Source organism: Oncorhynchus nerka, linkage group LG23 (genome assembly GCF_034236695.1).
Source record: "Oncorhynchus nerka isolate Pitt River linkage group LG23, Oner_Uvic_2.0, whole genome shotgun sequence".
Classification (NCBI taxonomy): domain Eukaryota; kingdom Metazoa; phylum Chordata; class Actinopteri; order Salmoniformes; family Salmonidae; genus Oncorhynchus; species Oncorhynchus nerka.
This window is the reverse complement of record NC_088418.1, coordinates 43,327,477-43,354,154: the sequence shown is the minus strand read 5'-3', so window position 1 is coordinate 43,354,154 and position 26,678 is coordinate 43,327,477. Positions and strand designations below refer to the sequence as shown.

At 41.8% G+C, this 26,678-nt stretch overlaps 1 protein-coding gene across 3 annotated transcripts in view; it reads right to left on the bottom strand.

Annotated features, from left to right (window-relative positions):
- The window catches only part of cerk (ceramide kinase), a 37,006-nt gene extending 11,382 nt beyond the window's left edge, over positions 1 to 25,624 (bottom strand). For all 3 annotated transcript variants that reach the window (XM_029630028.2, XM_065008130.1, XM_065008129.1), the window contains exons 1-6: positions 25,330 to 25,624; positions 7,450 to 7,575; positions 7,169 to 7,291; positions 6,641 to 6,766; positions 5,592 to 5,658; positions 2,598 to 2,743 (exon numbers count right to left, since the gene is read on the bottom strand). In XM_029630028.2, the coding sequence (XP_029485888.1) occupies positions 2,598 to 2,743; positions 5,592 to 5,658; positions 6,641 to 6,766; positions 7,169 to 7,291; positions 7,450 to 7,575; positions 25,330 to 25,504 (763 nt within the window). In that variant the 5' untranslated portion in view covers positions 25,505 to 25,624. The remainder of the gene's footprint in view (positions 1 to 2,597; positions 2,744 to 5,591; positions 5,659 to 6,640; positions 6,767 to 7,168; positions 7,292 to 7,449; positions 7,576 to 25,329) is intronic.
- Between the last annotated feature and the right edge of the window lie 1,054 nt (positions 25,625 to 26,678).

Below are 26,678 nucleotides of genomic sequence, written 5' to 3'. Positions count from 1 at the left end.
TAATTTTTTCACCTCTTCCACACTGACTTTAGGGAATTCAAAATTACAATTATTGTCTTTCATAATGGTCCGATACACTTGGATGTGTAGTGTCAGCGTTTGTTGCTGGCATGTCATCCCTAATTTTGCTGATCTTGCCAATGAAAAAGTAATTAAAGTAGTTTGCAATATCAGTGGGCTTTGTGATTCAATGAACGAAGGAGCCGAGTTGGCCTTTTTCCCCAAAATGTTATTTAAGGTGCCCCAAAGCTTTTTACTATCATTCTTTATAGAATTTATATTTGTTTCAAGGTGTAGTTCATTTTTCTTTTTCTTTAGTTTAGTCACATGATTTCTTAATTTGCAGTACGTTTGCCAATCAGTTGGACTGCCAGACTTCATTTCCATACCTTGTGCCTCATCCATCTCAACCATACAATCCCTCATCAATCCAAGGGGATTTAACAGATGTTACAGTCATTTTAATTCCTGTGCTGTTTGTAACTACCCTGGTAGGTTGACTGACAACCTGATTCAGGCACTGGTTACAGTTTGACGTTTATTCCTGAGTGGGCAGCATGATGATAGCCAGTCAATATTTAAAAATCACCCAGGAAATATACTTCTCTGTTGAGATCACATACATTATCAAGCATTTCACACATATTATCCAGATACGGACTGTTAGCACTTGGTGGTCTATAGCAGCTTCCCACAAGAATGGGTTTTAGGTGAGGCAGATGAACCTGTAGGCATATTACTTCAACAGTATGTAACATTAGATCGTCTCTAAGCTTTACAGGAATGTGGTTCTGAATATAGACCGCAACACCTCCTTTGGTGGCATTTCTGTCTTTTCTGTAGATGTTATAACCATGTATTTCTGCCACTGTATCATCAAAGGTATTATCTAAGTGGGTCTCAGAGATAGTCAGAATATGAATGTCATCTGTTACAAGCAAGTTATTGACTTCATGGACCTTGTTTCTTAGGCTACATATGTTAATATGGGCTATTTTTAGCACTTTTCTGGGTTGCTTGATTGTTTTTAATGCTTTACTGGGAAGCTTGTCAGAGGTAGACTTACTCATGTTATTTACATTGGAGCTGATAGTGCAGGGTGAGCTGCATAAAGTGGGCTTCCTACTATTGCACACTGCCTCAGCGCTAACAGTAACTCTGGTTTATAGGCTCATGATTACTGCTTACAATAAGCAGATATATTCGGTGCAATTAGGGGTACATCAATTAAATTACTTACATTGCGTTTGCCAATGCCCCTAAAATCATGTACATTTGATGCGGCATTATGACGACTCATTGTCACAATGGTCGGGCTTAATTGAGCTGGGTCTTGGATCATCTACCAGTCATTGTTTCAACGCAGTCCTTTTCAAACAACAAACCTTAACACCCAGTCAAAAATATTCACAGAAGAGAGGAAACAAGCTACTCTCTCAGCTCCCTCTGAATTTCCAGATTTTTTATCTGGGAGATATTTCCCGCAGTTTTGACTCACTTCCTCATTCCAAAGCCTCTCTCACTATCTCTGTCTTGTCTGCCTACCTAATGGAATAACAGTCAAGGTTGAGTCATGAACCTAAACATAGTACCTTGACAATATGTGATAAGACAATGTGAATGTGTTGAACTACACACAGCCACTAGGTTTCTAGGTAGGTTACCTGATAAAACCGTGGACTTTGGGTACTCTAACCAAGGCTGTGTGTGTGCTGGGTTGACTTTGTAAACACTCATACTTTTTTCAGTGAAAGTCTATTTAATACAGAGAGGTTCTGTTCGCTATTTTACCACGTCTGATTAATACATCATTATTACTTCCGGTTATCATTTCTCCTGGTATACGGAACCGCACTACACCGTGACAGTTGGTTATCACTATCCCTTATCAGCCTCAAAATTATGTTTCGATTGATTGATAGGTAACAATATTTAAAATGTTTGTACGGGATAAGCAGTGGAGGCAGAAAAGGCCACACTTGACCTCATGAGACCTGTCAGTGGGACACCAACCAGGGCAAATGCACAAAGAAAAACTGTGATACCGTGAGTCCTTTTCTCTAGATATATAGTGTTAACTGGCTTATAGTAATCATTTCATCTTCATCTGACTGACTGGAAAAAGACAGTAATTCTGGACCCCAGCAGCAGCAGGCACTCAATGCTAAGTAGAAGCATTAACCTACAGAATCACTGAAGCTATAGGCCAAACCAGCTGTGATTTGATTCTCCTCCTCCATCTTCAACCTTAGGTATTGTAAAGTAATGGATTTCACGGTGGTGAAATGTATGATGATTCTTTATTTATTTTTTAAACTGGTCACACAGCACAACAGGCCCCCTCTAATTGAGTTTTGAGTGATGGACTCTTCAGAACCCCCTGTGGGACCCCAAGCCCTGTTGCTATAGGGATTCCAACTCGTAACTCAGCAACAGCCAGAAAACAGAACATGGGGATTAAGGTTAGCCACCGTGGGAGTCAATCATAGCCATGGCCACTAACAGAGGTATAACACAGTCCTATTCTATGGGCTAGAACTGGCCTTTACCTCACCATAACTTAACTTCTCCCATTCCTTCCTCTCCTCCCCTCATACCTGCAGGGATGATTCCGATGCGGAGCGCACATGGAACCAGGTCCTGGTTCGGTTGGTTTTGGTCCACTCTGGAATCACTCTGGGTCCTAGAGACCAGGCCGTGGACAACCTCGCTGAACATCCCGTCCCCTCCCACGCACACCACCCTGAACAGGGACACACACACACACACACACGATGCATGAAAACACTCCATTGAGACCAGCCTTAGGGTCTGCTGGTTTTTGCTTTCCTTTCAATTTGTGTCCAATTAAGACCTAGACAACCAGCTGAGGGAATTTCCTAACTAAATCGGTGACCATAATTGATTCATCTTAGGATTCATATGTCAGGTCAAAATGACCAAGCTAATGTTTTTTTGCTGTACTGATCTCCCCCAAAAATCTCATCTAATATTCCTGAAATAATGTATATTAATGTTCTAACATCCTAGTTTTGTTTTTTATTTCTTATCTTTTAAGGAAGAGTTTTTGCATCACTACCTCAAGTTTTCATATGTGGGTCAAATATGACCGGTATGTATTTCCTATAGAATTCACTGCATTGCACTTTTTTTTTGCTACAACAATAACATCTAAGTAATATCTTGTTTTTAAATGTTCATTAATCACCTTTTCCATGTATCCTTTTGAACTCTTTGAGTAAAAGGAGTTTCGTAAGGAGGCTCATAAGAATGTGGCCAGATATACAACCAAAATGGTTTTACAGATGCTGGATGAGGAAGCCATTGGTGCCTCCGACTCAGAATCTGAGGTATCCAATTCAGATGACACAGACTATGTGCCTGTGGGTCAAGTTGGAGTTGTGGATGCACCTGGTAGTCCAGCTGTCCTAGATGATTCTACAGATGGGGAGGATTCCTCTGAGGAGAAATTAGTAAAAAAGGGGTCTTACTGGAGTGAACACCCCTGCCCTCCCACTAAAGTCAGGACCAGAAGCCATAACATCCTGAGGAGATGCCCAGGGCCTGTGCCGGGGAAATCAGTTGTGTCACCAAAAGTTGCCTGGGAGCTGTTCATTAGTGATAACATCGTTGAGGAGGTCCTAAAGTGTACAAATTTAGAAGGACGGAGAAGAGCGACAGGAAAAGGGACAGAGTGGAGAGAGGTCAACAAGGAGGAACAAAAAGGCCTTAATTGGTTGAACCCTCCTCGCCGGCAAGGAGGAAAGGTGGGATGTCTCCACACGGGAGCTATTTTTGGATCCACTGCAGAATCCAATGTATAAGGCCACCATGTCGGTCGGAAGATATCTGGCGCTACCTGAGGCTTGATGACAAGAGGACCAGTGTGTTCAGAGAGGCAACGGATCACCTGGCAGCCTTACAGTATGTGAGGGACCTTTTCAAAGCAAAACTGTAGAAGGTTCATCCCCGGCGTCTGCGTCACAATGGATGAGCAGCTTTCCTCCAGACGTGACGCTTAGCATTCCATCCAAAGAGTTCAATCTTGGTTTCATCAGACCAGAGAATCCTGTTTATCATGGTCTGGGAGTCCTTTAGGTGTCTTTTTGGCAAACTCCAAGCGGGCTGTCATGTGCCTTTTACTGAGGAGTGGCTTCCGTCTGGCCACTCTACCATAAAGGCCTGCTTGTTGGAGTGCTGCAGAGATGGGAGAACCTTCCAGAAGGACAACCATTTAAACAGAAGAACTGAGACAATGGAAAGATGTGGGGTGATGAAAGAGCCATGCCACTACCACTCAGAGCAGCCAGGGCCAGAAGAGGAAGAGGTGCCAGCTCTGCCCACCACTCAGAGCAACCAGGGCCAGAAGAGGAAGAGGTGCCAGCTCTGCCCACCACTCAGAGCAGGCAGGGCCAGAAGAGGAAGAGGTGCCAGCTCTGCCCACCACTCAGAGCAACCAGGGCCAGAAGAGGTGCCAGCTCTGCCCACCACTCAGAGCAGCCAGGGCCAGAAGAGGAAGAGGTGCCAGCTCTGCCCACCACTCAGAGCAGCCAGGGCCAGAAGAGGAAGAGGTGCCAGCTCTCCCCACCACTCAGAGCAGCCAGGGCCAGAAGAGGAAGAGGTGCCAGCTCTGCCCACCACTCAGAGCAGCCAGGGCCAGAAGAGGAAGAGGTGCCAGCTCTGCCCACCACTCAGAGCACCCAGGGCTAGAAGAGGAAGAGGTGCCAGCTCTGCCCAAGTGCAAAGGATAGAAGTCAGCTGCTGGTGTTCTCAGTGCAACACATCCATCTGCAAAGAGCACAGTCACATGCTTGTGGTTTGTAACAAATGCATGGACTAAGACAGCACAAGTAAGCATCACACACACATGCACACGTTGTTCCTTTTAGGGTTCATGCTTTCTATATTCAAAATTGTTAGTGTGGTCGGTTATATTGATGAACTTTGGATTTAAAAAAAAATGTTTTGAAATATTATAAAACATGCTTAAGGTGGCTTTATTTGGTTCTTCACACTAAAAGGTTGAATGTGAAACTTTGATTGTAAAGATTTATTGTAAGAAAAAGATGCCAATATTTTCAATAGCCATTATGGAATTTCATAAATTGTCATCATTGAAATGGAGCTGTTGAAAAGCGACTAAAAAAAACATTTCTAACAATAAAATAATTATTGAAAATGTCCCAATCATCACTCAAAATAATTATATTCCACAAAAAGGATCATATTTTTGACCCATATAAATAAAACACAGATATTACATTATCGGGTAATTTTGACCTGGCAAATGCATCCTTGGGGCGCCATGTTTACAATGCATCCTCCAGTTCAATGGAGGAGTTAAAACCCACAGACACTCTGCCCCCCTCAGCTTTCATGTTAATGCGGTTGTTGTATTGATACTGCTATTAATGTCCATTTTGCTCTCAGCAGTCTTTTTCCCTCAGACATGAATGCATTGTGGTTGAACATGAACTGTTTTGTACTGAAATCTTCACTTAGTCTTTTGCACCAACAAAGTCATTTCTGACTGAGATGGTAAAGTCTATGCCAGGTGATTGAAGTGTTTTCCTGCTGTGTCTAAAACGCACCCGTCACATTGCTTCAGATCTACCTCCGTCTTCAAGTGATCCCTGGCATGATTGGCACTCTCCGTAACTATGGAAACAAGTTACATCATCACTATTAAAAACCCATGATGAACATCTCACAAGCTTGTCAAGACGTTGCACACACATTACAAAAAAATGGTTAAGCCAAGAATCCTGCATCCAGTATTGGCTTCCCATTGTCTAAAAAGGAAAGAAAATATATGTTTTTGACCATAAAGGGGTTCCAACAAATGGTGAAAGGCCAACACCAATTAAAACACCTCGAGCTATGGGTCTGGGTTCAGCCTTAAACCCATGACAGATCTATGGCCGCGAGCTGCCAATACCCTAGACTAGGGATCGGCAACTCCAGTCCTCGGGGACCTGGTTGGTCTCACACTTTTGCTCCAGCACCAGCTAACACACCTGACTCCAATAATCGACTAATCAGGACCTTCAGTTTAGAATGCAATAAGTTTTAAATCAGCTGCGTTTGCTAGCGATGGGGAAAAAGGGAAACACCATTCCCGGCCCCCGAGGACTGGAGTTGCCCATCCCTGCCCTAGACAATTCATGATCTTCCTAAGCTACGTGATGCCTCCCCCTGCCAATACCCTAGAACCCTCAAACTCAACTCTGGACCTTGAAGCCAACTCCAGTACTCGTTTTCATTTGTCCCCTCTAATCAGGGTCCCGATTTAGACCTGGCACCCCAAGTGGGTGCAATTAACTATCAGGTAGAACAGAAAACCAACAGGCTCTGGACCTCGTAGGGTAAGAGTCGAGTACCCCTGCCCTAGACGATCCATGGTCTTCCCAAAGCATCCCATGAATCATAGATGTGTTTGGAATGGATTCTCATGTTTATCGACTATCACAGCTTCCATTACAGTGTTCCATTGATGGATGGTGCTATAAATAAAACCATATTCTTGGGAGTGGTTGGCGGGTATAGGCTGTTTGCCAAGTCAACAAATAAATATTTGCCGGGCCATAAAAGCTCATTTTTTTATTTAAATATTAATGTAGGCCCTCTGACAGGAACTCACCGATCACGTCGGTGCTGATGGAGGCTCGAGAGAAGAGTGGGGCTACTCTCTGCTCGTAAATCCACTTCCCGCGCTGTTTCCCACTGTAGGGATTGATGTACACTAGCAAGCGTTTCGGTCGGATGCCTGCAAAGTGAAGGAGAGCCTGTTTGGTCATTAAAAATGGAGGACTCAACATTTAGTTTAACGGACGGTAGAGTGTGAGTCTCTGACAACTTCATGAAGTTTCATTAACCAACAAAACTTTACAGAAATGCTCCGTTATCAAACTGACATCCTCGGACTGATTCTCTTAATGTTCTCCAGAATAAATTGTTGGGGATACTGAAGGCTAGATGAGCAAAAAGCATTGGACAGGTACTTCTTGGTAAGATGCTAAATGGTGTATTAATGGTTGGTAAAAATGGTCCCACTTTACACAGACAACACATTTAAAAGAGATACGCCTTCATAGATGTTTCACAAATCGAGAGCCTTTAAAGTTGGTGTGTGTTTAATGTAAAACAGTCTGCATTGAAAAGGACATACTGAGTAGTGAGAGCTGGTTGTTGATTGTCTGGACCCACTGTTGACGCTGTGCCTCGTCTAAGCAATGGAAGATGATGTCTTTACACCGCCAGCAGTGATGTTTGGTCCTCTCCGTGTAGGACACTATTTCGAAAAAGAGAGAAAGACAGAATGGAAAACTGAAAAGTCAAGAGGGATACTATCATTCCAACAAATTCATGGCTTGTTCGGGTTGATTAAACAAAACAAAGATGTCTGCCTCCACAAACCATCCCATGCCAGATTATGTATCCCTCCCCTACCTGTAAATGCATACGGATACAACAGAACTCTATGCTTCCTTCCACCATCTTTGTTTGTTTGGTCTTCTTCTTCTTTGGTCTCTCTGGCACCAATTATCTCAGACACCAGGAGAAAATGGTGGTCTGCTGTAAACATTAAGAAACAACACAGAAAAACAGTTAAGTACCCCTTAATAACACAGCAATTACACAAAGGACAAATTGACATGCGGTCAGGATTTAGAATTCAACAATAGAGATTCGATATCAAAAAGGCAAAGATAACCTAGGGTTAAATTTACTTGAATGGGTGTCTTTTTAGGGTCATATTCCCCAGTGCTTGCATGAATGAAATCAAGGAACATTATTTATGACCTGGGATCATGTGAATGCTTGGAATGAGCCTTCCTGTTTAGTTGACTTTCCTATTAACAGGCTGTGGGCACTACATCTTGCATCACCATATGCCAGTAAACATCTCATGTGACCGTGCCACACTGGGATTAGGGTGACAGTATCAGAGTCATTATAGCTTTGTTCAAGGAAGTGGAGGGTTCAGACCAGGCACAAGGTGACGTTAATGATCTACCTCAGTCATAGACAGTAACCACCTAACGTTGACATACAGTACCAGTCAAAGGTTTGGACACACCTACTCATTCATGGGTTTCTTAATTGAAGACATCAACACTATGAAATAACACATATGGAATCATGTAGTAACCAAAAAAAAAAAGTGTCAAACAAATCCAAATGTATTTCATATTTGAGATTCTTCAAAGTAGACACCCTTTGCCTTTGACAGCTTTGCACACTTGGCATTTTTCTCAACCAGCTTCATGAGGAAGTCACCTGGAATGCATTTCAATTAACAGGTGTGCCTTCTTAAAAGTTCATTTGTGGAATTTCTTTCCTTCTTAATGCGTTTGAGCCAATCAGTTGTGTTGTGACAAGGTAGGGGTGGTATACAGAAGATAGCCCTATTTGGTAAAATACCAAGTCCATATTATGACAAGAACAGTTCCAATAAGCAAAGAGAAATGACAGTCCATCATTACTTTAAAGACATGAAGGTCATTCAATACGGAACATTTCAAGAACTTTGAAAGTTTCTTCAAATGCAGTTGCAAAAACCATCAAGCGCTATGATGAAACTGGCTCTCATGAGGACCGCCACAGGAAAGGAAGACCCAGAGTTACCTCTGCTGCAGAGGATAAGTTCATTAGAGTTACCAGCCTCAGAAATTGCAGCCCAAATAAATGCTTCACAGAGTTCAAGTAACAGACATCTCAACATCAACTGTTCAGAGGAGACTGTGTGAATCAGGCCTCCATGGTCAAATTTCTGCAAAGAAACCACTACTCAAAGACACCAACAAGAAGAAGCGAGTTGCTTGGGCCAAGAAACACGAGAAATGGACATTAGACCGGTGAAAATCTGTCCTTTGGTCTGATGAGTCCAAATTTGAGATTTTTAGTTCCAACCGCTGTGTCTTTGTGAGACGCAGAGCAGGTGAGCGGATGATTTCTGCATGCGTGGTTCCCAACGTGAAGCATGGAGGTGGTGGTGTGATGGTGCTTTGCTGGTGACACTCAGTGATTTATTTAGAATTCAAGGCACACTTAACCAGCATGGCTACCACAGCATTCTGCAGCGATACGCCATCCCATCTGGTTTGCGCTTAGTGGGACTATCATTTGTTTTTTAACAGGACAAGGACCGAATACACCTCCAGGCTGTGTAAGGGCTGTTTGACCAAGAAGGAGAGTGATGGAGTGCTGCATCAGATGACCTGGCCTCTACAATCACCCCACCTCAACCCAATTGAGATGGTTTGGGATGAGTTTGCCCACAGAGTGAAGAAAAAGCAGCCAACAAGTGCTCAGCATATGTGGGAACTCCTTCAAGACTGTTGGAAAAGCATTCCAGGTGAAGCTGGTTGAGAGAATGCCAAGAGTGTGCAAAGATGTCATCAAGGCAAAAGGTGGCTACTTCGAAGAATCTAAAATAAAATATATTTTGATTTGTGATATTTCATAGTTTTGATGTCTTCAATATTATTCTACATTGTAGAACAAAGTAAAAATAAAGAAGAACCCTTGAATGAGTGGGTGTCCAAACTTTTGACTGGTACTGTCATGAACATCTAGGTCTACAGCCTAACCTGCGTCATGATGAAAGCCACTTTTTGATAATGAAAATGATAGAGGGCAGCAAGAACAACACTTGAAGAATTATCACTCATAATATGAGCTGCTGCTCATACACACTGCAGCAGGGTACCCCAACTGGTGGCCCTCGGTCCGAATTTGGCTCGCATGTGATTTTATTTGGCCCCCCAAGTTCTGACCCCCCCCCCCCACACACACACACACACAAAATCCCCCAGTGTTTAATTTATTCAAAGGAATCCCATGCATAACAGAGTGATATATGTGATCATATACTGTAGAAATGTAAGCAAGGTTTGAAATCATTGTTTTAGTCAAATGTTATATCTGTTTGGGATTCAATTTGCAGTTTCAAATGATATGGAAATATGTTCCGGCCCCCTGACCATCCTCTCAAGATTCTAGTTGATGAGCCCTGCCCAATAGGCATTTGTGTGTTGTAGCTTTTAGTGTTGTGACATGGACAGTCAGCCAACTTACACCCACTCGGTCAAGCATAACCATTGGTTCTATATTTAGTCATATTATCACATATTATTGTCAACATAATGGAGCTTTGGAAACATTCCAGGACTGGAAATGCTAAACAATGACAAAGGCGGTATTCCTTGTACATTCACCAGTATATTAGCGACAGTATATCCACAGGAGGGGTTATTCTTTAGTCACATGTGGACTCTGTCTGATTAGTGATAGCAGAGCGATGGGGACGGGCGACTCCAGGTTTACACCCGTCATAATCATAAGGGCTTAAATCGGTTTTATCACTGTGACACTATGGGCGTATGACATGATGGAATAAACCAAACACTCCAATAAAAATATGAAATACATTGATGAAACACTGGGTAAGTGGAAGTTCACTGGCACAACGACAGACATTCCAAAGATGCTCTGCCTTTATTTCAGAGCATAACTCCTAAGAACAAACAAATCGTGGAGAAAAAAAAAACTGGTCAGCAAGAAACTGTCAACGTGAGAACAAGTGAACTACAGTGTCATGTGTACATTGCTGGGCCTCAGTCATCTGTGGCTGGGTCTTCCTCTTCAAGAAACGTCAGTATTAGGAGCTGATGATTATAGAGCAGACCCAATTTGCGTAAAGCCTCTTAAGCCGGTGGCTAACTAAGCACTGCCTTGAATCACTGGCTTGCACAGCGGACTCCCCTACCACGCTGAAAACACAAACCAATTACTGTTGCTGGACAGTATGTGACCTGACCTGGCAGTGTGACGCAGGTTAGAAAACACAGGCGCTTTTGCCACACACTGTTCACTGGTCTGGCACAGCTATAACCAAGAAAAGGTATCTAACAACTACTGTGTGTAGAATGCACAGTGCTTCAAGATTGTATTGACAACATGACCTAACTGTGACCCAAGAGTTTTTATAGTCAGGTCATATGGTCAGGAAAAACAACTTGGTTCTAATGTGTACAGTCAGATATAACCAAGGGAAGAAGTGTGCATATGATCTCATAATGTCTGGCTAATACAAACGCCCCAAATGGGGAAATTAGCAGTCCTCCAGCTACAATTCAAATATATATATTTTTTAAATCCATACAAAAAGGTGAGCTGCGTAAAGCAAAGCATGGGATTTTTATAAAGTACTTACTCAGCGGTTTTTAAACCTCAAACCCATTCCTACTTGGCCTGATAATGGAATAGTACAATTTCTAAATGATAACATTCATAAGTTCCCCCATGTCACCTCGCTCCTACACACACTCCCAGTCAAACCTTGAATCATCTTCAAGACCCTGGTGCTTGCCTACAGAGCAGCAACGGGAACTGCACCTCCTTACCTTCATGCTCTGCTCCAACCCGACGTTCCAATTCGAGAACTCCACCTTTGGTCCCTTGGCCCTCTGTCCTGGCACCCCAATAGTGGAATAACGCAAGCTTCCTCCTAAAGTCAGGACAGCGGGGTCCCTGCCCATCTTTTGAAAACTTAAAGCCTAAAACTTAAAGCCTACATCTTTGAAGAGTCTTCAAAGGCAGTTAACCCACTGTTCCTAGGCCGTCATTGAAACTAAGAACTTGTTCTTAACTGACCTGCCTAGTTAAATAAAGGTTAACATTTTTTTTTTTTTTTATCTTTTGGGAGGGGTGCCCCCAGCCACCCCTCCCAAAAAAATGCACTTCTCTTTTCCCACTTGCACTGACTTTGCTGATAAATACCTTGAGTGGAAATGCACGATACAATTGGGATGTGTTGTTGTCTCACCTAGCTATTTTAAGATGAATGCACTAACTAAGTCGCTCTGGAGAAGAGCGTCTGCTAAATGAATAAAATTTAATGTAAATTAAGGTTGTTGTGGTCATGAAATTATGCAAATAACTGCCGGTCTCACGGTAATTGACCGTTAATGAACATTAAGATGAATTAATCTCTTGGCTTCCACGCATAGCCTTCAAGCCACTGATGCAGACCTTTGGAACATCCACATTTTTAAAAAGTTGATCAAATTTATTTAATATAGCCGGCTATTACCAAACTGGGGCACCTAGCCCCAGGGGTATACGCAATGCCGCAGGGGATACGCCACATTTTCAAACAGTCCATTTAGATGTTCCAACGGTGCTATACATTTGGGTGATGTTTTTTTCCTCGCTTGAGTAGCCTCGTTTCACTGCCCCAAATAAAATGTAACCATCTAGTGTTCAGGGAATTAACAACACAATGTCAAATACATGTAGCCTAGTCAAATAATTAACATCCAATCACATTAACCATTACTCTCTAAGCTGGAATTCCACTATGTAGCCAAAAGTAGCTGCTGCTCATTCCGTTTGCTCGAAAATGGATGAATTGTTACAAAAAGTAAGGCCCGCGTCCTTAAGAGACACATACCAGCTCTACTGGTAGTACTACACCTGCACCTGTCGATGACAAGTTGTTCTGCTTCCACGATCACATCCAATGCTAGCATCAGTAATTCTGCATTTGTTGTTAGCACAGCTAGCATGGACACTGACGGTTGTGAATCTGATGCAGCCGAACAGCTACTGCCCCTTACCTGGGAAAGCACTGAACAACAGACAGGGACGTTGGACCATTTAAGTGGCGCAAATATGATGAGTATATGACTACATTGATTTGGGGTTCACTTATATTGGGAGTAGTGCCTTTCCTCAGCCACAGTGTGTTATATGTGCAAAAGTACTATCTCACAACTCAATGAAACATTCACTCTTGTTCAGACATTTAGAAGCATGCCAATTTGAAAAATAAGACACAGGAGTTTGAGCGAGAATTAATACGACTTTCGAGTAGTAAAACATGTATAAAAGCAATAGATACCATTAATAAAAGGGGCTAGAAGAGTCTTAAAAATGGTGAGCTACCGAGTGGCTAGTACAGGCAAGCCCCATACTATTGTGGAGGACTTAATTATTCCTGCTGCCGCGGATATGGCTAGGACCAATGCTGGGGGAAAAGGCCCCAAAAAAACTATAGAGACAATGACTTCATAAAACACTTTCACGACGCATCAGTGACATGGCAGGAGATGTTTAAACACAATTACTGCTTTGCATACAAGCCAGTGAATTCTATGCATTACAGCTGGATGAGTCAACAGAGGTGGCAGGCCTGGCACAACTGCTGGTATATGCCCGTTACGTTTGTGGGGGGTCAATTAAGGAAGACATCCTCTTCTGCAAACCACTGGAAACCAGGACAACAGGAAAGGACATTTTTTAAGTACTGGACAGCTTTGTGACATCAAATGGACTTTGGTGGTCAAGATGTGTTGGTATCTGTACTGATGGTGCAAAAGCCATGACAGGGAGACATAGTGGAGTGGTAACGCGTGTGCAAGCAGTTGCTCCCGATGCCACTTGGGTTCGCTGCAGCATCCACCGAGAGGCCCTTGCTGCCAAGGGAATGCCGGACAGCTTGAAACATGTTTTGGACACAACAGTGAAAATGGTTAACTTTGTTAAAGCAAGGCCCCTGAACTCTCGTGTATTTTCTGCACTATGCAATGATATGGGCAGCGATCATGTAAAGCTTTTACAACATACAGAAGTGTGCTGGTTATCAAGGGGCAAATTATTGACACGTTTTTTTTAAAACTGAGAGCTTAAACAAGTTTAACGGACAATGTCAAATGTGATATAGCGAAGCACCTGAGTCAGTTGGGTGCGCAATTACACAGGTACTTTCCCAAAATGGACGACACAACCAACTGGATTCATTATCCCTTTCGTGCCCTGCCTACAGTCCACTTACCGATATCTGAACAAGAGAGACTCATCGAAAATGCACCAAATCAGAAGCCACTGCCAGATTTCTGGATAGGGCCGCTCTCAGATTATCCTGCCTTGGCAAATCGCGCTGTTAAGACACTGATGCCTTTTGCAACCACGTACCTATGTAAGATGGCTAAATAAAGAACAAAATTATTGATTATATTATTATTTGTGCCCTGGTCCTATAAGAGCTCTTTGTCCCTTCCCACAAGCCGGGTTGTGACAAAAACTCACACTGATTCTTATATTTAATAAATGTATCGACATTTGAGAGTGCGCTGACCCTGGTGCTAGAGGGGGTACGCAGCTGGAGGTTGAATGTTTGAAGGGGTACGGGACTATAAAAAGGTTTTGGGAAACCATTTTTTAAAGTATAAAGAATACAACTGAACATAGCTAAATAAAATGATATTTTCTCCTAACGATTTCTAAGGAAGTGTGCAAATGCCCATATTCTGTGTTGAGCAGTTAACAAAGAAACAGCTCTTCCTATATCCTTAATTTAGAGTTAAAGTCAGCAAAATTGGATTTTGAATACCATTCAAAGGCAACATGATTTGACTAATGATGATTTGAAAAAAGTGGCATGAAAGGCATGAGATCTAATTTGTTTCTTGTGCAGGCTGCGCACATTCTCTCACAAGATAATATTCTCACCAGGCATCGAATTTCCCGGCGGTATCGGTATGTGTGGCTGTAATGCCTCCTAAAAAAAATCTGTGCCCTTGGGCTGAATATAATATTTATAATTCCCTTCTCCCGTGCTCCAAAGCACCTCTCACTCACATGGCTCTCTCAGATCTCAATTCTTATTAGCCAATGCCATTACTTGATAGGGTCCTTCTCACAAGCATCTCAGGTAAGCTACAGGTAGGCTACAAGTGAAGACAGACACATTGGGGACGCAACTGCGCATATCCCTCTTATCGAATTCCAAGGTGCATATTGAAGAGGACATAAAAACTGTCCACATTTAGCCTACTTTCTTGTCAGCCAACAAGATGAGTAGGCCTAACGAACAGCAAAAGCCCTAGCCTATGTCAATCTACTATCCCCCATAGCAAAAAAGTTGACCTATTATATTGGTCAACATGTCCTTCTGTGCAAGAAATAAATTATTCCTAGCATACTCTGGGACAGTTGTGGGATGCAATAGATCCCCCCCCCCCCACCAAAAACAATAAATAACTACATGAATAAAGTGATTAAAACCAATAACGCTGATGGAACAGATCAATTCGCTTAAAATGTTGATAAACCATTTGACAAACTGTTTCTTCACATTTTAAGTGCAACAATAAAACACAGGTTATAGGTTATAAGGGCAAATGTTTCAAAATGAACTAAATTAGTGGGAAAACACTGTTCTCAAAAGTGACCACAAATGCAATTACGCATGTAATGGTTTATTATAGAGGTGAATTTTTAGGTGTGAGGTGTGATACAAACCCTATCAAAACATATAGGCCTATGGGCTAGGCTACATGAGGTGTGATACAAACCCTATCAAACATATAGGCCTATGGGCTAGGCTACATGAGGTGTGATACAAACCCTATCAAACATATAGGCCTATGGGCTAGGCTACATGAGGTGTGATACTAACCTTGTTAAAACATATAGGCCTATGGGCTAGGCTACATGAGGTGTGATACTGACCTTATTAAAACATATAGGCCTATGGGCTAGGCTACATGAGGTGTGATACTGACCTTATTAAAACATATAGGCCTATGGGCTAGGCTACATGAGGTGTGATACTGACCTTATTAAAACATATAGGCCTATGGGCTAGGCTACATGAGGTGTGATACTGACCTTATTAAAACATATAGGCCTATGGGCTAGGCAACATGAGGTGTGCGACTATGATTAGAAAAACGTTTTCTTTTAAAGGCATGTGCTATTTCTTGCCTTACTGTATGATCAAGTGATAGGCTAATATTACCACCCATCAGACTATTCTTAATTTAATCTTGTCTTTATATATACTAAATAATGTGTGTGTGAAATTTGTTATAATTTAGAATGGAGCATTATCACGCACCTGTCTCGGGAACAGGGGCATAGGGATTGCCAGGTAGGCTATTCTCCTGTTGTAAAGTGAAGCAATCTGCTTAATATTAGGACAGTTATTAAATAAATATAGTAGGCCAAGCTGATGGGATCTTCTTTTAATGTAAAAATATAAAAAAATCTCATTCAATTGCATAGAAATGTTGCGCAACATGAGCTCTCATGAAGTGTTTGATTTGACTTTCGAAAAAACATTCACATTGATGTCAGAGTGATTAGAGGGACAATAGAGCGTGAAGTACCAGGCAGTTAGCAAGTTTGACTAATGACAGCAGCAACAGAGCTTGGAGAAGCCTAATTACCGTGACTAAATGGTCACGTGGAATTTGACTGTGGTCATAACTCATGACCGCCAGTGTGGCGGTAATGCGGTCACCATAACAGCCCTAGTGTAAATGTAATACACTTTGCCCGCAGTCTCCCATAATGTAGTCAGGTGGCATTCTGACAGACAGGATTCCTGCTCTGCACAAACAGAACATTCTGTACTGTTTGGGTCTCCTTCACGCTCCAGATCTACCCCTATACAAATAGGCCAAGAGGCCAAACTCACAGCTAAAATTGATTTCCTGTAAGCGCAGATTTTGGACCAGCTAACCCTCCAACAATTCTAACCATAACTACTGTGGGAAATGACAACATGCAGTCATTAGGCTATTTCAACTACACCTGTTGCTGAACGGTGTAAAAAAAAAAAAAAAAAAAAATCATACAGTCATGCAATCTCCATAGACAAACACTGGCAGTATAAAAGCCTCCATGAAGAGCTCAGTGAATTTCAACGTGACAGTGAAGGTGGCATCCTTCACTGTCAAAGGATGGCACTTTTCCAAAAAGTCAGTTCATAAAATGTCTGCCCTGGTCAACTGTATGTGCTGTTATTGTGAAGTAGCAACGTCTAGTAGCAACAACTGCTCAGCCGCGAAGTGGAAGGCCACACAAGCTCACAGAACGGGACCGCTGAAGAGCGTAAAAATCTTAAGTTACAACACTCACTACTGAGTTCAAAATTGCCAATGGAAGCAACATCAGCACAAGGACTGTTAATTGGTAGCTTCATGAAATTGGTTTCCATGGTGGTGTACATTGGCTGGAGTGGTGTAAAGCTCATCGCCATTGGAGCAGTGGAAACACGTTCTCTGGAGTGGTGAATCACACTTCACCACCTGGCAGTCCGACAAACAAATCTGGGTTTGGCATATGCCAGGAGAACGCTACCCTGCCCCAATGGCATAGTGCCAACTGTAAAGTTTGCTGTAGGAAGAATAATGGTCTGGGGTTGTTTTTCATGGTTCGGGCCCCTTAGTTCCAGTGAAGGGAAATCTGAACGCTACAGCATATGACATTCTAGACGATTATGTCCTTTAAAAACGTTGCCTTCTATGCCTTCATTTCCTAACTATTTATTTAACGAGGCAAGTCAGTTAAGAACAAATTCATATTTACAATGATAGCCTACCAAAAGGCCTCTTGCACGGACAGGGGCTGGGATAAAAAATAAATAAATAAATATATATATATAAACTAAAATGGACAAAACACACATCACAACAGAGAGAACACTACATAAAGAGAGACCTAAAACAAACGACCTAAAACAACATAATAGCAAGGCAGCAACACAACATGGAAGCAACACAACATGGTACAAACATTATCCTGGGCACAGACAACAGCACAAAGGGCAAGAAGGTAGAGACAACAATACATCACGCAAAGCAGCCACAACTGTCATTAAGAGTGTCCATGATTGAGTCTTTGAATGAAGAGACTGAGATAAAACTGTCCAGTTTGAGTGTTTTGTGCAGCTCGTTCCAGTCGCTAGCTGCAGTGAACTGAAAAGACGAGTGACCCAGGGATGCGTGTAGATATCTCAGATAGGGGGGGACTGAAGCCTAAGAGGGTTTTATAAATAAGCATCAAACAGTGGGTCTTGCGACGGGTATACAGAGATGACCAGTTTACAGAAGAGGATAGAGTGCAGTGATGTGTCCTATAAGGAACATTGGTGATGGCCGAATGGTAAAGAACATCTAGCCGCTCAAGAGCCCCCTCACCTGCGATCTATAAATTATGTCTCCGTAATCTAGCATGGGTAGGATGGTCATTGAATTAGGGTTAGTTTGGCAGCTGGGGTGAAAGAGGAGTGATTATGATAGAGGAAACAAAGCCTAGCCTGCAGCTTTGATATGTGCTGAGAGGACAGTGTACCGTTTAGCCATACACCCAAGTACTTGTATGAGGTGACTACCTCAAGCACTAAACCCTCAGAGGTAGTAATCACACCTGTGGGAAGAGGGGCATTCTTCTTACCCAACATCATGAGCTTTGTTTTGGAGGTGTTCAGAACAGGGTCAAGGGTAGAGAAAGCTTGATGGACACTAAGAAAGCTGTGTTGTAGAGCATTTAACACAAAATACGGGGATGGGCCAGCTGATTAGAAGACTTTCATCTGCATATAAATGGATGAGAGCTTCCTACTGCCTGAGCGATGTTGTTGAGGTAAATTGATAAGAGCGTGAGGCCTAGGATTGAGGCCTTGGAGTACCTCCCTTGGAGACAGGCAGTGGCTGAGACAGCAGATTTTCTGACTTTATACACTGCACTCTTTGAGAGAGGTATTTAGCAGACCAGCCCAAAGACCCCTCAGAGACACCAATACTCCTTAACCGGCCCACAATAAAGGAATGGTCTACCCTATCAAAAGCTTTGGCAAAGTCGATCAAAATAGCAGCACAATATTGCTTAGAATCAAGGACAGTGGTGACATCATTGATGACCTTTAAAGTTGCAGTGACACATCCATAACCTGAGCAGAAACCAGATTGCATACCCGAGAGAATACTATAGACATTAAGAAAGCCAGTCAGTTGATTATTGACAAGTTTTCCAACACTTTCGATTAACGGGGCAAAATAGAAATAGGCCTATAACAGTTAGGATCAGCTTGATCTCCCCCTTTAAATAACAGAACCGTGGCTGACTTTCAAGCAATGGGAACCTCCCCAGAAAGGAGAGACAGGTTAAAAAGGTCAGAGATAGGCTTGGCAATGATAGGGGCAGCGAACTTAAAGAGGGGTCAAGTTTAAGGAGCTCCTTTCGCACCTCGGACTTAGTGACTGCCTGCAGGGAGAGACTTTGTAGAGGAGCAGGGGAAAAAAGGGAGAAGCATCAGGGATAGTCGCATTAGAAGGGGTGGGAGATGAGAAAATGTTGGACAGCCAAGGAGGCATGGCTGAATCAAATAGGGATCCTGACTTAATGAAGTGGTGATTAAAGAACTCAGCCATGTGTATCTTGCCAGTAACAACCACATCAACTTTAAGGGACATGGGCAGCTGTGAGGAGAAGGGTTTATTCTCCAGGTCTTTACCCGTTTTCCAGAACTTCTTGGGGTTCGGCCCACAGAGAGAGAACTGCTCCTTAAAGTAACTAACTTTGGCCTTCCGGACAGCCTGAGTGCACTTATTTCTAATCTGCCTCAAAGCCAGTCAGCCTGAGTATACGTGTGCCGAGCCTTTAGCCAAATGCAATTCTTGAGGTGGAGTAACTCTGCAAGATCACTGTCGAACCAGGGGCTGAACCTGTTTTAATTTTATGGGGGCGTGTTTGTTAACAATACCACTGAAAATATCAAAAAGAAGGTCCAACCGTCTTCGACAGAGGGGATCAAGCTGATTCTATACTATTTTACAGAGGCCAGTTCATTAAGGAAGGCTTGCTCTTTGAAGTTTCTTAGCAAGTGTCTATGACAAATCAGGACAGGTCATATCACTGAGCAGCCATTACAAACACAGGCTGTAAAACAGTGATCACTAAGGTCATTACAGGAAACACCAGACTGATACCGATCAGGATTATTTGTGAGGATAACAGAGGAGAGTAGCCTTTTCTGGGTGTTTGGGAGTCATACCTTGTGGTGTTGGTAATAATCTGAGAAAGATTTAGGGAGTCCCATTGCTTTAGGACTTGGTCAGGTGGTTTAAGCATGTCCCAGTTTAGGTCACCTAGCAGGACTAATTCAGAGTTGGTGTAAGGGGCCAGGAGAGAGCTTAGGGCAGGTAGGGTACAGGCCGGTGTTAATGGAGGACCATAGCACCCAGCAACAGTCAACAAAGACCTATTTGAAAGTTTTATACCTAAAACCAGCAAATACAGTAAAAATACAGACTCTTAGCATTCATATGACACACAATTTTATAAGCTCCTATTGGTGCTCACATGTTGGTGCTCATGGGTCCTTTTCGAAGGAAATGACTTCATGAGTTATTAGCCAGGTTAACACCCTGACTCCCCCGCCCCTTTTTTAGTTTACAGATAAGGACAGTGACCCTTGTTGTCAGTGTGCTAGTCGAGGGTGTGTGTGTGTACGTTTGATATTGCTGCCATGGGTGAACATTGACCTGAGAGCTTTCGAGGGTTATTAAAGGCCATTTGGTTCCACTTAGAGAAAGGCCAATGGCAGTGCGCAATGTTAAGTGATGATAATCACTGTATTTACTGGTGTAATAGGATGGTGTCGTGTCTTTACTATCATTAACTGAAGACTGATAGTTCTTATCAAAGACTCTCTGTAATTAGTTATTACGCGATCAACTGATTAATCACGTAACTAATTAACTAGGAGGTCGGGGCACCAAGGAAAAATATTCAGATTACAAAGTTATCATTTCCTAAAATAACTTTTCAGATATTTTATCTGATAAATTAGTCTTCGAATTAATTAATTATTTACTTGACCTCATGTTAGTCTCATTCCAAACGTCGTAAATTGTTGGTTATCTCCACGAACCCAGTCTTCACTATAAGTCATCCATACATCAATTGTCTTAAATCATTTATTTATTACTAAATAAGTAATTCACAGAAATGCATAAACAAACTAGGTAAATGTGGTTACATGAAATGATAGGAGAATGTGCCCACTAAACCGGCATGGCGGCTTGTTAGACAAAAGGGGAGGTGGGGGTCGACTAAGAAGTCACTACAGAGTGATAATTATAACAATTGAAATGCTAATCCTTTGCACATGAACGCTCACTCATTCAGGAACAATTGCAATCAACATATATATATTTATGCTCAGTGTGTCGTCTTGATCGCTGGTGAAAAGTTCATTTCTTTTGTAGAATTGTGCGTCTCTCTCCCTCTCTCAGGTTGTGGTTAGAGAGGATTGTTCAGAGGGACATTCGTTATAGAATGGTTGTTTCGGCGGTTGTCATTCTTCGCGCTCAATATTCCCGAATTCCTAGCTGCAGACTAGTAATTAATATCAAAGACTTGTTCTTATTCTGTCGGTATCGATAGTCTAAGAGTTTAACCACGTGGTATGGTTAAAAGATTCAGCAATGGTCTACAACCTTTGTCCTCCTAATGGAGAAAACCATGGTCTGCAACCTTTAGCCATCTCGTAATTGAGGTAAGCTTGGTCTGCTGATCATTCCTCAAAGTTGGGTTTTATTCGGAATGGCAGAAAAGGGGCTGTCCCAGGAGGCCTGACCCTAACTGGGCTCAGGGGCGGTCCTCTGATTTAGTTCAAATCAAAAGGCAATTGTATTTTCTTCATTAAACAGTCCAAAACCATATTACACAATTATACAAACAGTATCATACTCACTCATTCATCTTATACAACAATTAGATGTAAACCTCATAACTGAGGCTATTATATAAACAGCGTTATGGTAATGTGGCCACACCGTCTCCCATGAGCTTCCCCAAGTTGTGACAAACGGACCAGTTCATAGCTGGATTCTTCACCGATCTTTTATACTTTCTCCGGAACATGAAATTTGTTCGTACCTCAAGTTCTGTGAGGTGGAAGGATTTAATTTGTTCTCCATGAAAATCTACTCTCTCTATACTGTGTGTCCATGAGGAGATTCTCTGGAATTTATGACGTCTCTCTGACCACAGCAACCTAGTGGAAAGGGGGAGGCAGGGAGAGGGGGATGGGCTTGCTATACGAGAGGGGGATGGGCTTGCCATGACAATGGTAAGGACCTCATTCACATGAATAAACAAAGCCAGGGAGGCAGAAAACATTGGCAGATTGAATAACACCTATTTACATGTTAGATATTAGTGCTTTAAGTTTTTCTTTAGATATGACATTTCATAAATAGAGGGCATTTTTACTAGGATTAAATGTCATAATGACCATTATGTTTGGAGGACAAAGGGGGAGGCTTGCAAGCCGAAGAACACCATCCCAACCTTGAAGCACGGGGCTGGCAGCATCATGTTGTGGGGGTGCTTTGCTGCAGGAGGGACTGGTGCACTTCACAAAATAGGAATGAAAATGTGGATATATTGAAGCAACATCTCAAGACATCAGTCACGAAGCTTGGTCGCTACTGGGTCTTCCAAATGGACAATGAACCCAAGCATACTTCAAAAGTTGTGGCAAAATGGCTTAAGGACAACAAAGTCAAGGTATTGGAGTGGCCATCACAAAGCCCTAACCTCAATCCCATAGAACATTTGTGGGCAGAACTGAAAAAGCGTGTACGAGCAAGGAGGCCTACACACCTGACTCAGTTACACCAGGTCTGTCAGGAGGAATGGGCCAAAATTCACCCAACTTATTGTAGGAAGATTGTGGAAGGCTACCCGGAACATTTGACGCAAGTAAAACAATTTAAAGGCAATACTGCCAAATACTAATTGTGTGTATGTAAACGTCTGACCCACTAGGAATGTGATGGAAGAAATAAAAGCTGAAATAAATCCCTCTACTATTATTCTGACATTTCACATTATTGAAATAAAGCGGTGATCCTAACGGACGTAAAACAGGGAATTTATACTAGGATTAAATGTCAGGAACTGTGACAAACTGAGTTTAAATGTATTTGGCTAAGTTGTATGTAAACCTCCGACTTCAACGGTAGCAGTAGTTGATAGGAAAAAGTTTTACATGTTGTTGAATGCAGCCAGACCCTTGCTACACGAGACTGACATACTAACAAACACTTCAGATACCCCCTGCATGGTTTTGATAAAAGGCCATATATGGTGAAGGGAACTATTCAATAAAATATTCTTTAAAGTCATACTTTTTCATTCACTGCCACAGGTTGGTGTAAAACCATGGATATCATAGAGTAAATACACTGGAAAATGTTTTTTACAATTAAAAAATTTTACTAGGTTAAAGTTCATATAAGCATATCAGTCAATTGAAATAAATACATTAGGACCTAATCTATGCATTTCACATGTCTGGGAATATAGATATGCATCTGTTGTTCACAGATACCTTTAAAAAAAGTTAGGGGCGTGGATCAGAAAACCAGTCAGTATCTGGTGTGACCACCATTTGCCTCATGGAGCGCAAGATCTCCTTAGCATAGAGTTGATCAAGCTGTTGATTGTGGCCTGTGGAATGTTGTCCCACTCCTCTTCAATGGCTGTACAACGTTGCTGGATATTGGCGGGAACTGGAACACGCTGTCGTACACATCGATCCAGAGCATACTAAACATACTCGACGGGGGACGTCTGGTGAGTATGCAGGCCATGGAAGAACTGGGACATTTTCTGCTTCCGGGAATTGTATACAGATCTTTGCAACATGGGGCTGTGCATTAGCATGCTGAAACATGAGGTGATGGCAGCTGATGAATGGCAAGACAATGGGCCTCAGGATCTTGTCACAGTATCTCTGTGCATTCAAATTACTATCAATAAAATGCGTTTTTGTTCGTTGTCTGTAGCTTATGCCCGGTACAGTTGAAACTGGGATAATCTGTGAAGAGGACACTTCTCCAGCATTCCAGTGACCATCGAAGGTGTGAATCTGCCCAATGAAGTCGGTTACGACACCAAACTGCAGTCAGGTCAAGACCCTGGTGAGGACGACAAGCACGCAGATGAGCTTCCCTGAGACAGTTTGTGCAGAAATTCTTTGGTTGTGCAAACCCACATTCATCAGCTCTCCGGGTGGCCTGTCTTAGACGATCCCGCAGGTGAAGAAACTGGATGTGGAGGTCCTGGACTGATGTGGTCTGCGGTTGTGAGACCGGTTGGACGTACTGCCAAATTCTCTAAAACAACATTGGAGGCGGCTTATGGTAGAGAAATGAACATTTAACTATCTGGCAACATCTCTGGTGGACATTCCTGCAGTCATCATGCAAATTGCAAGCTCCCTCAAAACTTAGCATTGTGTTGCATGACAAAACTTCACATTTGAGTGGCCTTTTGTCCCCAGCACAAGGTGCACCTTTGTAATGATCATGCTGTTTAATCAGCTTCTTGATATGCCACACCTCTCAGATGGATGGATTATCGTGGCAAATGAGAAATGCTCATTATAACAGGGATGTAAACAAATTTGTGCACAAAATCTGAGAGAAATAAGCTTTTTGTGTGCGTATGGAACATTTATGGGATCTTTTATTTTGGTTCATGAAACATGGAACCAACACTTTACATGTTTCATTTTTGTTCAGTATTTCAGATATGTTCCTGTTTATTGTAAATAACCCACAATTTAACTTGTACAGTGGCATAAAGTACTTAAGTAACACTACTTTGAAGTACAACTTATGTAGTTTTTTGGTGTATATGTACTTCATTATTTATATTGACAACTTTGACTTTTACTTCACTACATTCCTAAAGAAAATAATGTACTTTTTACACCATGTATATTCCCTGACACCTAAAAGTACTCCATTAATTTTGAATGCTTATCAGGACAGGAAAATTGCCCAATTCAGGCATTTATCAACAGAACATCCCAGGTCATCCCTACTGCCGCTGACCTGGCAGACTCACTAAAGAGAAATGCTTCGTTGGCAAATGATGTCTGAGTATTGGAGTGCACTGCTGGCTATCAGTAAATTATAAAAAGAAAATGGTGCCATCTGGTTTGCTTAATATAAGGAATTTGAAATTATTTTTACTTTTGGTACTTAAGTATATTTGAGCAATTACATATACTTTAGATACTTAAGTTTATTTAAAACCACATACTTTTTTACTTTTACTCAAAAAGTATTTTAATGACTGACCTCTACTTTATTTTCTATTAAGGCACAGCTGTCAAACTCATTCTATCGTGCGACAAGTGTTTGCGGGTTTTCGCTTATTTCATTGTAGTCACTAATTAATAAGGAACTCCCCACACTACTTGTCTAAGGCTTAATTGAAAAGAAAAACCTGCAGACACTAGACCCTCCAAGTGAATGAGGTTGACACCCCTGTATTAAGGGATCTTTACTTTAACTCCTGTATGACAATTGGGTACTTTTTCCTAAACTGAATTTGTAATAGCAAAACTAACAACTTGGCTGTTACTACGGCTATCCAAATTAGCACTGGTCAATGAAACGGATGGTCTGTCTAAAAACTAGACCTAATAATAATAGCATTTCATGTGCTTACCATCTTTAAAAATACAATTGAAGCTCGCAGAGCGTTTTCTCCTCGTCTCAATCTCCTTCCAAAATCCCAACATAACGCGGTTCAGAGTCACTTCTACAACCCTGTTCTTGTAAAGAAGTTGCGTTGACAATAATGTTGGTTGATTTACCATAATGAAGAATTCACTTATGAGCATTGTTACAATGTGTAGTGTTTCACAGCACGCCGAGGTAAACACGTCGCATAAACTCAATCGCTCAACAATGTTTTGCTGACAGGCAAAATGAGAGAGCGGGCGCGTTCGAGCAGATCATTTTTTTTTTGTCTGGCCATTGAGCACTGTTGGATACCTTCTTTCAAAGTGTGTTGTGTTATGGTTGTACAAATTGTTTGACTTGCAATTACATGTCGACTGCGTAAATGATACAAATTGTGATTAAGGTCATGCAGTTTTTTTTATATAGTTGCTTTTCACCAACTGCACCATGCAGCCACCACCTCCACTGTGGGAGGCACTATTTATCAATAATTTGAGTGTTTTTGTTTGGCCCATGTGAATGTGGGCAAATACATGACTGAAACAGGAAGCAACATTTCAACGCTACAGGGGATACAAATGAAAAGTGATTTGAAACCAATTAATTATACACACGTTATGTTTCCAGTTTGAGTATGTGACATGGGTGAATAGTAAAGTTTATTTTGACATTTTACAGACAAACGTATATATATTATGTTGACAATGCTATGTTGATCTGAGTCTTACTGTTGGAAAACCACCACAGTGTCCGACTTTTGGCTGTGGCAGATGCACCTCCCCTGATATCACTACTTTACTTTCATCTTGAGTCGGTTGCTTTCACCTTATTGCTCAAGCCCCCATGCAGTTGACATGTAGGCACAAGTCAGAAATGTTTAATCCCCATAATGCAACCCTCCTTTGGAAGACTTGACAAAAGTGATCCAGTCGAACGCGCCCAATGTCAAATACTATAGCCAAAGATTTCTACAACTAAAATTAACCCAAGATAGACCCGAGCCTGTCGTTTTCATTGGGAACACATTTGTAGTGTTGGAAAAAGTACCTTATTGTCATATTTGAGTAAAAGTAAAGATACCTTAATCACTCAAGTAAAAGTGAGACATTAAGTAAAATAGTACTTGAGTAAAAGTTTTTAAAAAACGTATTTGGTTTTAAATATAGTTAAATAAAACACTCAAAGTGAAAGTACAAATAATTCCAATTTCCTTAAATTAACTAGACAGCACTATGTTCTTTAAAAAATTTTTTTTTACGGATAGCCAACACTCAGAAGTAATTTACAAATGAAGCATGTGTGTTTAGTGAGTCCGCCAGATCAGAGGCAGTA